The sequence below is a fragment of the Tupaia chinensis genome, unplaced genomic scaffold, assembly GCF_000334495.1.
Source record: "Tupaia chinensis unplaced genomic scaffold, TupChi_1.0 Scaffold000578_2, whole genome shotgun sequence".
In the NCBI taxonomy this organism is placed as follows: Eukaryota; Metazoa; Chordata; class Mammalia; order Scandentia; family Tupaiidae; genus Tupaia; species Tupaia belangeri.
The window spans coordinates 4,706,879-4,723,360 of record NW_006160094.1 but is presented as its reverse complement, the minus strand read 5'-3'; the positions used below and the strand labels follow the sequence as shown (position 1 = coordinate 4,723,360).

General features: G+C 44.5%; 1 protein-coding gene across 20 annotated transcripts in view; it reads right to left on the bottom strand.

Annotated features, from left to right (window-relative positions):
• The window catches only part of CREM (cAMP responsive element modulator), an 87,334-nt gene that overhangs the window by 26,079 nt on the left and 44,773 nt on the right, over positions 1-16,482 (bottom strand). For 12 of the 20 annotated variants that reach the window (XM_006158317.3, XM_006158318.3, XM_027775630.1 and 9 more), the window contains 4 exons: positions 14,839-14,936; positions 14,549-14,691; positions 5,110-5,264; positions 2,758-2,791 (listed from right to left, as the gene is read on the bottom strand). The exons of 1 other annotated variant lie outside the window; for it this stretch is intronic. In XM_006158317.3, the coding sequence (XP_006158379.1) occupies positions 2,758-2,791; positions 5,110-5,264; positions 14,549-14,691; positions 14,839-14,936 (430 nt within the window). Of the gene's footprint in view, positions 1-2,757; positions 2,947-5,109; positions 5,265-14,548; positions 14,692-14,838; positions 14,937-16,482 lie in introns of all 20 variants that reach the window. 7 more of the 20 variants (XM_006158326.3, XM_006158329.3, XM_006158327.3 and 4 more) reach the window with 2 other exon arrangements.

Below are 16,482 nucleotides of genomic sequence, written 5' to 3'. Positions count from 1 at the left end.
TCCCTCTGTATCCCTCTGGTCAAATTTTAAAAATAATAACAAATGAAATTAAATAAATAATTAATTTTTTAAAGAATGAGTGGTATAAAACAGTTCTCAGGGACCAGCGGGTGGTATAATGGTTACGTCAATAAACTCCCATGTAGTTGACTGCGGTTCAAGAACCAGATCCAGCAGCTTAAAACTCATTCTGGGCACATGTGCATGCGTGCCCAAAATCCCAAGAGGAGAATGGAGGAGAGGAACTGTGGCATGGCCATCCTCCCCCCCACCCAGGAGGTTATTTCTTGCCTTCTGTCTCTGTTTCTCTCTGTCTCTCTGGCAAGCATATGAGCCCTATAACAAAAATCTCTCTTAAAAAAATAAAAGCAAAAAACAAAAGACCGTTCTCAGACAGATACATATATACATGAGACCCTACCATATAATCAAGCAACTAATGAGGAAAGCACAGACCAAGTACAGGGAAAGAATTAAACTGGAGCCCACTGGAAACTATGTACTGAAGTGCATCCCAAATGCGCGAAGGACCTAATGTGGGAGGTAGAACCAGAACGGGAGTAGAAGACATGTGGAAAGCACTTCTGTGATTAGTCCCAAAAAAGCATCTGGGGCCAGAGGGTGGAGTGGCAGTTAAGGCACTGGACTCCCACATGGCCGACCACGATCTGGTTACGTCAATAAACTCCCATGTAGTTGACTGCGGTTCAAGAACCAGATCCAGCAGCTTAAAACTCATTCTGGGCACATGTGCATGCGTGCCCAAAATCCCAAGAGGAGAATGGAGGAGAGGAACTGTGGCATGGCCATCCTCCCCCCCACCCAGGAGGTTATTTCTTGCCTTCTGTCTCTGTTTCTCTCTGTCTCTCTGGCAAGCATATGAGCCCTATAACAAAAATCTCTCTTAAAAAAATAAAAGCAAAAAACAAAAGACCGTTCTCAGACAGATACATATATACATGAGACCCTACCATATAATCAAGCAACTAATGAGGAAAGCACAGACCAAGTACAGGGAAAGAATTAAACTGGAGCCCACTGGAAACTATGTACTGAAGTGCATCCCAAATGCGCGAAGGACCTAATGTGGGAGGTAGAACCAGAACGGGAGTAGAAGACATGTGGAAAGCACTTCTGTGATTAGTCCCAAAAAAGCATCTGGGGCCAGAGGGTGGAGTGGCAGTTAAGGCACTGGACTCCCACATGGCCGACCACGATCTGAGTCCCGAACCTGGCAGCTTACTTTCTCACGTTCCCTGTCTTTCTTGCTGTCTCTCTCTGGTCAGCACATGTTCCCTATAGCAAATTGAAGAATGGTAATAATAAACACATATTTTTTTAAAAAATAAAGAGTTCTTAAACTCCAAAGCATGAAGTTTTAAGACATAAAAAATTCTAAAAACTCTTTGTTAAAGTATCAAGTGAGCAGGTGATTTTTCCATGTTAAAAAAGTGATGATAAAGGGCCAGCTAGTGGCATGGAGGTTAAAGTGGCCAGATCCCACATGGCTGACTGTGTGGCTGAGTCCCAGATCTGGCAGCTTAAGAAACACGCTGGGTGCGTGTGCGTGCATGCCTAAAATCTTGAGAGGAACGTGGAGAAGGCGGTGCTTAGGTGTGGCCACCCCTGGGGAGTAGTTTTCTTACTTTCCCTCCTCCTCTCTCCCTTCTCTCTCTCTAGTGAGTACATGAGCCCCATAGCAAATAGCAAATTAAAAAACAATTTTTTTTAAGTAAATAAATTATTTAAGATTACTCATTTAGACATAGGGTTCTTGAGTATGGGGAAAACAACAAGTGGATTCAATTTCACTTTTAAAGGAGAATATTAAAATATTAGGCAAGTACAAAGTACCATGTCTTTCTTACTGTATACATGTCGCCGCTTCAGTTCTTCAAACACTTTTTGTGGATAGTCCACATTACCCCCTGAAATACTTAAGAGCAAAGCTAATTACCAAGCAATTCACTAATTTTAACATGCTTTTTTCCATACTAAAAGACTGGAACTGAAAGAAGTGATAGTACTTTCCTTAAGATTACTGCAGTATCATGCGTCTAACCGTAAATGGAATAAGAGGACTAGATTTAAATTAAAACATGGGATTTCTGAACTTTATATTAAATACATCTATTGGTTATAAGCTCAAATGAATGAAATTAAAATAATACATAGCTCAAATTCAATTAGAATCTTAAGTAATCATATAAGCTTAAAGCTACATGCCAACTGTTTTCTTTCTCTATTGTCAGCCTGGGTACTCAGATTCAAATACATTAAGTATGATCAAACAACAAAAATCACCATTTGTATTTAAATGAGTTGTTTAGACATTAGACTTCAATGTAACCGTTGTTTAGACATTAGACTTCAATGTAACCCCAATTGGCCTGCATCACAGACTAAATCCTTGAATTTGCATCGATTCGGTAACAGAACTGAATTACGCATGACACTTAAAACCCACAAATGCAGGAGTGTACTTAAGTAAAAAACTCATGTGTTTTAACTCCCTTTCTCTATCCAGCTACTCTGAATTTAGCCTTTAAAATTAGCCAAGAAAACCTGTTTAAAAGTGAAACTCATGTCATCTACTTAACACTGTGTGTAGTGTGCTAAAATCTTGGTTCTTTAAGCCTTCCGACTGCCCGCCCCAAGCCTACTGGGTCTCTGTTTCGGAACCGATGAAGTCACCACTAACTGGTGTGCGGCCGTAACCCACGGGTATTCTACACGTACGAGAGTAGTAAAATATACCTTGCACAACCACCTGGCTGCCCGGGACAAAGAACTGCTGAGTGCCATCGGCTGCCTGGGCCGCGTACTGCACAACTGTGGCACCTGGAGGAGGAGCTCCTGAATTGGTCATTGTTAATGCCTGCAGGCCCTGAGCACCATCAGATCCTGGGTTAGAAATCTGGATTGCTCCACCTTGGGCTATAGCAACTTAACAGAAAAAGAAAAGAAATATTAGAAATCTCGAGATTCATGTTTCGTAACCCCACCCTGGAGGAACACACTGGGTCTACTCAGCATCATGGCTCCTCACCTTCAAGGGGCCCTTACTCTTCTATGTTGAACTGATGAGGAACACCAGCCTTTCATGGGACGATACTTTTAAAAAGCTTATAAATGCCTGAAAATACTGTGCATTCCGAATTGTTTGCAGTTCATAGCGCCCGCAGTGTTCCTCCTCCCTGGTCTCCACTCGGCTACACCATTCAGAGTGGAGAAGAGGCAGGCAGACAGTCCAGCTTCTCCACTCTGTTTTTAGTGATAAACAACATTCTTCTAAGGTTCCAGAAATGGTCAATGACATTTCCACTGAGCACTGTAATGACAGCTTATACCTTTATTCAACCAGCTATTTTTCTAATTTATCATACAGTAGCCTTTAAAAGATTATGTATTAGATCTTTTGTATTTAAAGTGGAAGTCCATAAAACTGTGACCTTCACCACTTTGTCAGAAGGATCCTGAAATGTAGAAAATTAAGTTGGAAAGAACCATGAAAGACAGACTTGATGCTGCAAGGTTTACCTCTACCAAGCATCTGGAATAACTTACCAGCAGTGGCTACAAGGATGGTACAGACTTCCTCTAAATATTAGATTTGTTAACCATGTTTAAAACTGTTATGTTAACTTAAAGTTATAAAAAAAATAATGAACCGAATGTGTTGTTTCACAATTTCTAATAGGCAAATAAGTACTATTTAAAATACATGAGGTCTGTATATTATACCATAAAAATTACAATTGCATGCTTTGTTTTTTGTTTTTTTCTCTTTTGTTTTTGGAGAGGTTTTTTGCTATAGGGCACGTGTGCTCACCAGAAAGACAGAGAGAAAGAGAGAGAGAAAGCAAGAAGTCACCCCCCAGTGTGATGGCCATGCCATAATCCTGTCTCCTACATTCTCCTCTTGGGATCCTGGGCACGCACACACACCAAGTACGAGTTTAAGCCATCAGGTCCGGGACTCGCACCACGGTGGACTACATGGGAGTCCAGCGATGTAGCCATTATGCCATCTGCTGGTCCCAACAATTGCATGTTTTAAACAGTAGACATTAAGTGGAAATAAGGACAATCCTGTTTTTAACCGCAAATAAACCAACTGTACAATAGAAAATTTAAAAACCCTCATCATCAGAATAGCATGCACCTGTAAATTAAGTAAAAGATTTACAAGAATGTAAGAATAGCATTTTTTTTTTCTGCTATAGGGCACGTGCACTTGCCAGAAAGACAGAGAGAGACAGAGAGACAGAAAGTGAGAAATCACCCCCCAGAGGGGATGGCCACCATGCCGCAATCCCTTCTCCTCCATTCTCCTTTTGGGATCGTGGGCACACACACACGCGCCCAGCATGAGTTTAAGCCACCGGGCCTGGGACTCGAATCACAGTCGACTACATGGGAGTCCAGCAACATAGCCATTACACTAACTGCTGGTCCCAAGAATAGCATTTAAAATACACTCTGAATATTTCCAAGCCATTCCCAATTTTTTTTCCCCTCGTAGGACATGCTCACCAGAAAGAGAGGGGGGAGGAAAGTGAGAAATCACCGCTCAGGGGGATGGCCACACTGCAATCCCTTGTCCTCCATTCTCCTCTCAGGATCTTGGGCACGCACACACACGCACCTGGCTTGACTTTCAAGTCACCAGGTCTGGGGTATAAATCGTGGTCTACCATTTGGGAGTCCAGTGCTTTAACCACCATGCCACCTGCCAGCCCCAATTCCCAAATGTTTTTAATGGCATCTAAAACATGACCACTAAAAGTAAAAGCTCACTTAAGTGAGGAACCCAACAGAACTACAGAAAGATTAACAACAACGAACATTCTGACCTACAGTTCCAGCGCCTAACAAGAAAAACAGGATAATTTCACAGCAGATTTCGACACAGACCTACCCCCTGTGTTCCGGTTCACGGAGAGGCCACTGTGTCAGACTGGGCTCCCGGCTGTGCTATAGAAACTGGACAGTCAGTTATAGAGCGCCGATGGGGCTGGGGCTGAGAAGCCTCCGTGTGACATCATTATACTCTGCACACATTTTATAGACAGGCTATCTTCAAAACTGCAACTCTCGCACAAATACCTGCTGAGTGCCATCGGCTGCCTGGGCCGCGTACTGCACAACTGTGGCACCTGGAGGAGGAGCTCCTGAATTGGTCATTGTTAATGCCTGCAGGCCCTGAGCACCATCAGATCCTGGGTTAGAAATCTGGATTGCTCCACCTTGGGCTATAGCAACTTAACAGAAAAAGAAAAGAAATATTAGAAATCTCGAGATTCATGTTTCGTAACCCCACCCTGGAGGAACACACTGGGTCTACTCAGCATCATGGCTCCTCACCTTCAAGGGGCCCTTACTCTTCTATGTTGAACTGATGAGGAACACCAGCCTTTCATGGGACGATACTTTTAAAAAGCTTATAAATGCCTGAAAATACTGTGCATTCCGAATTGTTTGCAGTTCATAGCGCCCGCAGTGTTCCTCCTCCCTGGTCTCCACTCGGCTACACCATTCAGAGTGGAGAAGAGGCAGGCAGACAGTCCAGCTTCTCCACTCTGTTTTTAGTGATAAACAACATTCTTCTAAGGTTCCAGAAATGGTCAATGACATTTCCACTGAGCACTGTAATGACAGCTTATACCTTTATTCAACCAGCTATTTTTCTAATTTATCATACAGTAGCCTTTAAAAGATTATGTATTAGATCTTTTGTATTTAAAGTGGAAGTCCATAAAACTGTGACCTTCACCACTTTGTCAGAAGGATCCTGAAATGTAGAAAATTAAGTTGGAAAGAACCATGAAAGACAGACTTGATGCTGCAAGGTTTACCTCTACCAAGCATCTGGAATAACTTACCAGCAGTGGCTACAAGGATGGTACAGACTTCCTCTAAATATTAGATTTGTTAACCATGTTTAAAACTGTTATGTTAACTTAAAGTTATAAAAAAAATAATGAACCGAATGTGTTGTTTCACAATTTCTAATAGGCAAATAAGTACTATTTAAAATACATGAGGTCTGTATATTATACCATAAAAATTACAATTGCATGCTTTGTTTTTTGTTTTTTTCTCTTTTGTTTTTGGAGAGGTTTTTTGCTATAGGGCACGTGTGCTCACCAGAAAGACAGAGAGAAAGAGAGAGAGAAAGCAAGAAGTCACCCCCCAGTGTGATGGCCATGCCATAATCCTGTCTCCTACATTCTCCTCTTGGGATCCTGGGCACGCACACACACCAAGTACGAGTTTAAGCCATCAGGTCCGGGACTCGCACCACGGTGGACTACATGGGAGTCCAGCGATGTAGCCATTATGCCATCTGCTGGTCCCAACAATTGCATGTTTTAAACAGTAGACATTAAGTGGAAATAAGGACAATCCTGTTTTTAACCGCAAATAAACCAACTGTACAATAGAAAATTTAAAAACCCTCATCATCAGAATAGCATGCACCTGTAAATTAAGTAAAAGATTTACAAGAATGTAAGAATAGCATTTTTTTTTTCTGCTATAGGGCACGTGCACTTGCCAGAAAGACAGAGAGAGACAGAGAGACAGAAAGTGAGAAATCACCCCCCAGAGGGGATGGCCACCATGCCGCAATCCCTTCTCCTCCATTCTCCTTTTGGGATCGTGGGCACACACACACGCGCCCAGCATGAGTTTAAGCCACCGGGCCTGGGACTCGAATCACAGTCGACTACATGGGAGTCCAGCAACATAGCCATTACACTAACTGCTGGTCCCAAGAATAGCATTTAAAATACACTCTGAATATTTCCAAGCCATTCCCAATTTTTTTTCCCCTCGTAGGACATGCTCACCAGAAAGAGAGGGGGGAGGAAAGTGAGAAATCACCGCTCAGGGGGATGGCCACACTGCAATCCCTTGTCCTCCATTCTCCTCTCAGGATCTTGGGCACGCACACACACGCACCTGGCTTGACTTTCAAGTCACCAGGTCTGGGGTATAAATCGTGGTCTACCATTTGGGAGTCCAGTGCTTTAACCACCATGCCACCTGCCAGCCCCAATTCCCAAATGTTTTTAATGGCATCTAAAACATGACCACTAAAAGTAAAAGCTCACTTAAGTGAGGAACCCAACAGAACTACAGAAAGATTAACAACAACGAACATTCTGACCTACAGTTCCAGCGCCTAACAAGAAAAACAGGATAATTTCACAGCAGATTTCGACACAGACCTACCCCCTGTGTTCCGGTTCACGGAGAGGCCACTGTGTCAGACTGGGCTCCCGGCTGTGCTATAGAAACTGGACAGTCAGTTATAGAGCGCCGATGGGGCTGGGGCTGAGAAGCCTCCGTGTGACATCATTATACTCTGCACACATTTTATAGACAGGCTATCTTCAAAACTGCAACTCTCCACAGGTGTCAAGCATTTCAGGATTCACCCCTCACAATGAGAAGGTTTGGGAGATATCTTTTTTTTTAGTTTCTGCCCTAGGGTATATGCAGTCACTGGAGAGAGAGACAGGGAGAAAGTGAGAGGGGCTGCTGCAGGTCGGGGAGGGGGAACAGCCACGCCACAATCCTTTCTCTATTCCCCTCGAGATTTGGGGCATGCACATGCACCCGGCAAGAGTTTCAAGTTGCCGGGTTTGAGTCTCAAACTGTGGTCAACTTCATGGGGGTCCAGCAACAGAACCATTATGCCATCTGCTGGCCCCACTAACTTTTTTTTTTTTTGGAGAGGTTTTTCACTATAGGGTGTGTGCGCTTGCCAGAAAGACAGAGAGAGACAGAGAGACAGAAAGTGAGAAATCAACCCCCAGGGGGGATAGCCACACCACAATCCCTTCTCCTCCATTCTCCTCTCGGGATCTTGGGCACGCAAGCACATGTGCCCAATGTGAGTTTAAGCCATTGAGTCCGGGACTTGAATCGCGGTTGAGTCCGGGACTTGAATCGCGGTTGACTACATGGGAGTTCAGCAAAATAGCCAACTGCTGGACCCCCCACCAACTAACTTTTAAGAGAGAAGTATGGAGCCACCAGGTGGGATGGTGGCTCAGGTGCTGGACTCCCATACGAATGACTATGGCTCATGTCCTGGACCTGCCACCTTAAATATCATACCACACGTTTGTGCGTGTGTGTCCAAAATCTCAGTTGGAGAATGAAGGAGAAGGGATTATGGCATGACTGGCCTCCCAGAGGGGGGCATGATTTCTCACTTTCCCTCTCACTGTCTGTCTCTCTCCAATCAGTGCATGGATCCTATAGCAAAAACCTAAAAAATAGATAAAGATGAATTTTAAAAGGTTAAGCCAACTAAAAAAAGAAGTTCACAAGCAAATGAGAGAGAATTTAAATTCAAAATTTTGTATCAGCTCTTTTCACTTGTATATTTTCAACTCCAAATTTGTAAAGATAAACTAATTCAAACATATAAGCATGTAAATGTTTTTCATTTAAAACCACGCTTGGGACCAGCAGATGGTGTAGCCATTATGTTGCTGGACTCTCACGTAGTCAACTGCAGTTCGAGTCCTGGGCCTGGTGGCTTAAAACTCACACCGGGCACATGTGTGTGCATGTCCAAAATCCTGAGAAGAGAATGGAGGAAAAGGGATTGCAGCGTGGCCATTTCCCCGGGGCAGGGGGTGATTTCTGTCTTCCTGGCTTTCTGTCTCTCCAGCTAGTGAAGGCGCCCTGTAGCAAAAATCTCTCTTAAATAAATAAATAAAACCACCCTAATTCAAATTACAATAAAAGAAATTTATAAATGAAATCTCAGTAACCTCGGTGCATTATCTTCAACAGCCGCAGCAAACAGACCTTTGTTCCTGACTTCTCAGATTTAAACTAAAGATGAGCTCAAAAATGAACCTGTGACTGCCCGTGCCTGAAAGGCTAAGAGGTGACTACAGCTACAGAGAGACTACAGCTCGGGCTGCACGGCAGGGACACGGGCTGGAAGGCCAGTGCCCAGGGCTCAGTCCTTGCAGGAGCTGAAGCCAAGTCACAGCCTCAAGCAACAAACGCAACTGCATTTACTTCAGAATGTGCACATCCACCACGGGCCAATTCCCTTATGAAAAACGGTCAGCGCGTATTCGTGTGTCTCCTGAGAATTCCGAATTCTTTGAGCAGCTCAGGAAGTCTTTTCATAATGGTGGATCTGGATTGACACTTACCTGTAGCATAAGTATGGGGCCACCAGGTGGGATGGTGGCTCAGGTGCATAAAGAAATTCAGTAAGGGTGGGTTAACAGAGACTCAGTGTAATAAGGTTCCTAGTAAAATAAAGTAAGAACAAGCAAAGAGACAAGGGATGCTCAGAAAGAAAATTCGAGGTTTTGGGTGACAGTCCTTAACTGATAAGAGAAAATGCTGGGTATAAATAACATTTTAAAAATGGGGAATTTAAAAAACCCTGGGTCTGGGGCTAGCCCTGTAGCCTAGTAGTTAAGAGAGCTGGATTCTACAAGGCCAGCCAGAGTGAATCCTGACCATGCCCATTAGGGGCGTTTACTCCCTTTCTCTCTCCCTCTCTCTCTCTGGGGAGCACACATGCCCTCTGGCAAAAAAAATAAAATCCACCTTTGTCTCCAGAGAATGTTTAATGTATAAAGAAACCTCAAACATTTTCATTTCTTTAGATGATAATGGCATACCGCAATTCGTTCTCCTCCATTCTCCTTTCGGGATCTTGGGCATGCACACGTGCCTGGCATGAGTTTAAGCCACCAGGTCCGGGACTCGAACCACGGTCGACTACATGGGAGTCCAGTGACATACTCATTATGCCAACTGCTGGTCCCATTTAATGCTAATCTTAAAGGTCTTATGCAGAAAGTAGGATTCTTTGCTAATTCTGAGACTATCTGAACGGTTATCTTTCAGATAGATTTTCCTGAGAAAAGAGTGGATTTTTTCTGACCAGAGTCTCTTAACCCACACCACAGACCTCACTCTGTGCTTCCAGAGAAGAGTCTGCAGGTGCAGCTCACTGCGTTGTGAGAATGAATTCCCACCTATTTTATCTTTCCTATTCCTAGAAACTAGCCGATCCAAACTTTCATGTCCTAGCTTTTATGAATAAAAGAAAAATTGAAATAATAAGACCAAATATCTTTCAAATATTAAAAATGTAGGCCTGCCTAGGGGGAGCAACAGGTCGTATACTGGACTACAGTGCTGAAGCCACATGGCAACTGCAGGTTCGGATCCGACATGGTCCAAATGAAACACACATGTGAGCCCAAGATCCCAACAGCCAGAGCATAGGGGAAGGACCCCCCCCCTATACACACACATACGTGTACTCTATCATAAATATACTTTTTAGAAGAGCGTAATACATGGGGTAACCTGAGTACACTTATTTTATTTCTTCAACTTTGACATATAGTTTGGTTTTTAACAGCAGCTAACTCATACAAAATTTTTTTAAAAAATCATAAAAACAATTTATAATCGGGGCCAGCAGGTAGTGGTGGTTAAAGAGCTGGACTCTCACATGGCCAATCATGGTCTGAGTTCTGGCCTAGCAGCTTGCTTTCTCACTTTCTCTTTCTCTGTCTCTGTGTCTCCAACTCTCTGTCTCTCTCTCTGGTGAGCACACAAGCCCCTGTGGCAAATTAAAAATTATAATAATGATAAAATTTAATAAATAATTCTTTAACAAAGAGAGAAAATAAAAAAATTATAATCTTTGAAAAAAGGAACAAAAGCAAGTTTGGGGGATAGTCACTCATGAATAAAAATTAAAGAATTAAACCGAAAGAAAACGTTTATAATTAAAAAGCTATGAAAGGGTCTCAAAAGAAAATATATAGAAAAAATCTTCAGAGTCTAGTAAGATAAAGTCCTCTAAAAGCCAAAGGACCCCAGTAACTGCTTCTATCTCTACGTATTACGGCCCAACATGGAGGCATTCATACTGTTAACTATTACTAAGGAGCATGATGGATGAAAATGGACCCTCTATGTGTGTAAACAGACCTCTATCCCACAACGAAAGTAACAAATGTCTCTAAATAGTGCACAAGGGACGGTGATTTAGTACCCACTTCTCGAGTGGGAGAATTAGCTACCCGAGCAAGTGCACTGCAGGCCCCGGAAGCACGTTAACAACAGCAACACCACACAGGGAAGCGCCAGGGGGAGGTCTCGCCTGTGGCTGGTGCACAGCACAGCCGACTTCTCAGTCAAGTAAGTGCCGGGCACACCAACAGGCCCGAGGCAGGGAGCCTAAGCACGGAACAGCCCACGACCTCTGCGCAGTCCAGGGACACACATCGCGTCTGTCACATGCAGTTCCCGAGTTGTTGGCTGGCACTGCTGCCTGCACCCTCCACCTTGCCGCGGCTTGGGTGAGCACGCCAACTGTGAGCAGAGCACACCTGCGTGTGAGTGGACCATGAACACAGCATGAGCAGTGAGCACGCCGACCGTGAGCAGAGCACACCTGCGTGTGAGCGGACCGTGAACACAGAGCACGAGCACAGTGAGCACGCCGACCGTGAGCAGAGCACGCCTGCGTGTGAGCGGACCGTGAACACAGAACACGAGCACAGTGAGCACACTGACCATGAGCAGAGCACGCCTGCGTGTGAGTGGACTGTGAACACAGCATGAGCAGTGACCACGCTGACCGTGAGCAGAACATGCCTGCGTGTGAGCGGACCATGAATACAGCACGAGCAGTGAGCACGTTGACTGTGAGTAGAGCACGCCTGCGTGTGAGCAGACCGTGAACACAGAGCGTGTGCACAGTGAGCACGCCGACCGTGAGCAAAGCACGCCTGCGTGTGAGTGGACCATAAACACAGAGCACGAGCAAAGTGAGCATGCCAACCGTGAGCAGAGCACACCTGCGTGTGAGTGGACCGTGAACAGAGAACACAAGCACAGTGAGCACACCGACCGTGAGCAGAGCACGCCTGCATGTGAGCAGACCGTGAACACAGCACGAGCAGTGAGCACGCCGACTGTGAGCAGAGCATGCCTGTGTGTGAGCAGACTGTGAACACAGTGCAAGCACAGTGAGCACGCCGACCGTGAGCAGAGCACGCCTGCGTGTGAGTGTACCGTGAACACAGAACACAAGCACAGTGAGCATGCTGACCGTGAGCAGAGCACGCCTGCATGTGAGCAGACCGTGAACACAGAGCACGAGCAGTGAGCACGCCGACCGTGAGCAGAGCACGCCTGCATGTGAGCGGACCGTGAACAAAGAACACGAGCACAGTGAGCACGCCGACCGTGAGCAGAGCACACCTGTGTGTGAGTGGACTGTGAACACAGAACACGAGCAGTGAGCACACCAATCGTGAGCAGAGCACGCCTGCATGAGAGCAGACCGTGAACACAGAGCACAGTGAGCACGCCGACCGTGAGCAGAGCACACCTGTGTGTGAGCAGACAAGGAACACAGAACACAAGCACAGTGAGCATGCCGACCGTGAGCAGAGCACACCTGTGTGTGAGCAGACAAGGAACACAGAACACAAGCACAGTGAGCATGCCGACCGTGAGCAGAGCACACCTGTGTGTGAGCAGACAAGGAACACAGAACACAAGCACAGTGAGCATGCTGACCGTGAGCAGAGCACGCCTGCGTGTGAGCAGACCATGAACACAGAGCACAGTGAGCATGCCGACCGTGAGCAGAGCACACCTGCGTGTGAGCAGACCATGAACACAGAACACAAGCACAGTGAGCACGCTGAGTGAGCACACAGGACGGCGATGAGAGCGTCTCCACCCCGGCAGAGGCTCGCAGTGCAGTGTTACTTCCATGTCCAAGACTAAAACCTGAGATGCGAGCATAAAGCTTCACTATGATCACTGAGTCGGCAAATGCAGGCCCGGGGTTCCTTCCCCATGTGTCTCCAGCTTCAACATTCTCTCTGCCCATGTCTTCACAACTTCAATGGAGGCAAATGAACCTGCAGCATTCACTCCTGGTCACCCTGTAAAGGGACCGCTGCTTCCGCCACGATTTCTGAGCAGCACGAGGATACACTGACAAGTATGAGAATGCCGGCAGCTTAAATCATTGTCCAAACTAAAAGGTCTTAGAATTACCTCAGCAGTAATTTTCAACCTTTTCCCTGTCCCAACGAGTGGATGGTGCTGCTCAAGGCCAGAGTGGACAGCCTGGAGGCTCCGGCAGCCCCAAGGCCCGCCCAGCGCCCGGGGACTGAGGGCCGGGGTGTTCGGCACCCCCTGACTGCGCTGTAGACACACACCGGCCACCGAGGTCTGGTGTGCAGTGTTCAGGCGCCCGCCCCACCCCCCCGTGTGCCCAGGGGCACATACTCAAAAGAAGTGATGAGAGTCATGGCAGCAAAGACCTCGAGGCCTAACTCGCACAGACAGGAGAGCTTTCTTTCCTTCACACCGGACAAGACCACTCAGCACCCACACGGGCCATGTCTGCATGAGTTACACCCTGATTCTTCCATGAAGGAAGGTAGGAGCTACCCAAAATCACTAGAGGACAATCAGTTTAATAGATTAATATGGCAGATTGACCACCACTACAAGAAAAACTATGAAACTTCCAAAAAACGAATGACCACATAAGGTCTTCCCACTCATTAAAAGATTATTGCTAGCTTTAATAGCCGGGTCTTATTAAGTCATGACTTTTACCAGGTATTGCTATATCTTAAAGGAAAAAGAGACTGCATCTAAAACTTTAATACCTTATTTGGATAAAAACTATTTAATATCACATATATTTCAATATTTAAGCAGCTTCCCTCTCTTCCCTCCCCCTTTTTCTTTTCTTTTTTTTTAAAGCTGTTGATTTTTAACTTTTTTTATATCCAGTGCTCTTGATCTGCAAAAGAGCAAAAAACAAAACAAAACAAACTAGTGCTTTAATTAGAGCAAAAAGCACAGAATTAACAGTCCATTAAAATGCACAAGACTAAATGTGAGTGTATCTGTTTATTTAGGGCTTATGCTGTGTAAAATTTCAAATAAAATGATCTATCCAATTGCTACAGTTTTAAAAATTAAATTATCTTTCCATTCTCTTTCAGGAAAAACTGCAGCACAAATTAACAGAGCAGAGAGTAGTAAAATAGAATTACATTTAAAACATAATTTAGAAAACATATGTACCTCTTTTGGACTAATAAGTATAATACGTAATTGTTGGTAACAAAAGCCAACAGGAATGAAATACAGACATTTTTATCTTATGTTCACATGCATCAGGAAAGACAAGAAAAAACAGTAAGTTTTCAACTTTCACTAAAATATAAACACATAAATAGGAAAAGGCCTCCTTTTATTTAAGCCCCAATTTTTCTTCTATATTTGTCAATAAAACGCTTTACTTTTCAAAGTACATGACTACCATCTGTACAAAGCTCTTGTTTCTTTAACATGTACTTTTCGTTGCACGATACACAGTTTAGTTATTAACGATGCATTTTAAATGGAACAATCTAATGCCAAACCCCGAGAAGCTCCAAGGTAACTAGAGAAGGTGTAAACAGCAGCGTATCGTATCAAATGACAGCATACATACTGTATTGCCCAGTGCTAGTCTGATATATGCTAGTCGGAACTGCCATGGCAGCGATGTTAGGTGACGGTCCTTCTTCCTCTGACTTTTCTTCTTCAATCTTGGAAACACCAGGCACATCAGAGGAAAGTTCATTCAGTATTTTTCTAAAATACAATTTAACAATATAAGTGATTAAGATAGATGAATGAAATAGAAAACAGAAAAAGCTATAAAGGAAGAATTGGTTTGATGTATAATTATTCTACCTTTTTGGGAAAAGTATCATGACAGCATGAAACAAGTTAACTTACCTATAAGAGGGTCTTCGTGAAAGGATTTCTCTACGTTTATGAGAATCAATTACACCTTCTGATTCTGCAGACTCATCTGTCTCTGCAATTGTCGCTACCTATAATACAAGATTTTCTGAGATGCATCATAAAATAGATCATCTCGCTCGTCCAGAAAGGGCAGGGAGCGTCTGTGTGCAGTGCCGAGCCAGCTGCCGTGGAGGCAAAGTCACAACAGAGCTGGGCCACCCCACTCTCGAGGCGCTCACAATCCGGCTCAGGAAGGAAGCGCAGACACATTAGGCGGGAAAGCAAGTGTGCCTGGAGAGAAATGGTGCCAACAGTAAGTGCCACAGAGCTGCAACAGCAAGAGTGCTTGGAAGGCCAAGTGAAGCTTCGCAGGAGAAGATGAAATGCAAGATCCATGAGACCTAACCTCCCAAACCCAGAAGAGCCCTTACAAATCCACCAAGGAGTGAGCGAAAGAGCCCCTCGATTCTCCGCTCTCTTCGCAGTGCAGCTGACTTAAGCGGGTTCTTCAAACAAGGCACTGGGAGGCCCAGAGAGAAGAGTGCTTTGGCGGATGAGCGAGCGAGGCCGCTGGCCTGGTTACCCTCAGGACGCTATTGTAAGGTCTAAGTTGAAGCTTGGTGATGACGGTAGGTCTTAAAAGATTAAAATAAGGAATTTTACTTATAAGAAAGATGAACGCTTTACGCATGATTTCATTTTTCAAGTCAAGTAATAATAAAATAATTTAGTTGTTAAAGAAAGTCAGAAAACTAAAATTATGAACTTCTACAACAACATGACTGCCATTTATTTCAGTCATTTAACTCTGAGGACCAGTAGTGGGTGGATCTGAGTTTATATAACTTGTTTTATTCCATATGACAATGACGTGGGAATTTTACTTGGGCAAAATCAAAAGAGCTTACTAAAATATCAATAATGAAAGTAAGAATATCTATGTCCCCAAATACATGGATCCACATGTGTGTATTCACCAACACACGGGACCACGCATCTCTGGTCAACGCCCCACATGTAAGCACACACACACCCTAGGGAAGAACTTACTGAACGAAGTCCTGCCATGAGATAATCACCTTCCGCCCTCCAACACTGACCACTCCGTACTGCGCACTCACACAGCCGGCCTATTAATCACCACACCCTTATTTGAGGCAGGCAATTATTTCAACCATTTTAGCAAAGGGAAAACTGAAATTCATGCAGAGAGGTCCACTGTCTGACAGGTAGGAATTCTAAGACAAGACCCACTGCCATCTGTCTCTACAAACACAATTAAATCACTCATGCACCAAAATCCAAAAACAGTCTACTGAGCAGAATACTTACTTCTACTATCTGCTAGGTTAGAAATAGCTGAACCCCAGGAAAGTCATAAAAAGTGGAAGACTTTCTTGTTATACAATTAGAAACTCCTGGAATTAAGGGTCATCACGGGGGGAAAAAAGAATGGTGAAGATTATTCTTATACTTTGACCATCACAGGAAAAGACACCTGAGCCGAGAAGACAGCCAAGCTTTCCCTGCATGTGGACTCATCATCTCAGATATCAGGTGGTGACACTCATCCTCATCCTGACACCAACTATGCTCAAATATACAGAAAGACAAGGCCAAGGATGTGCATTTCTG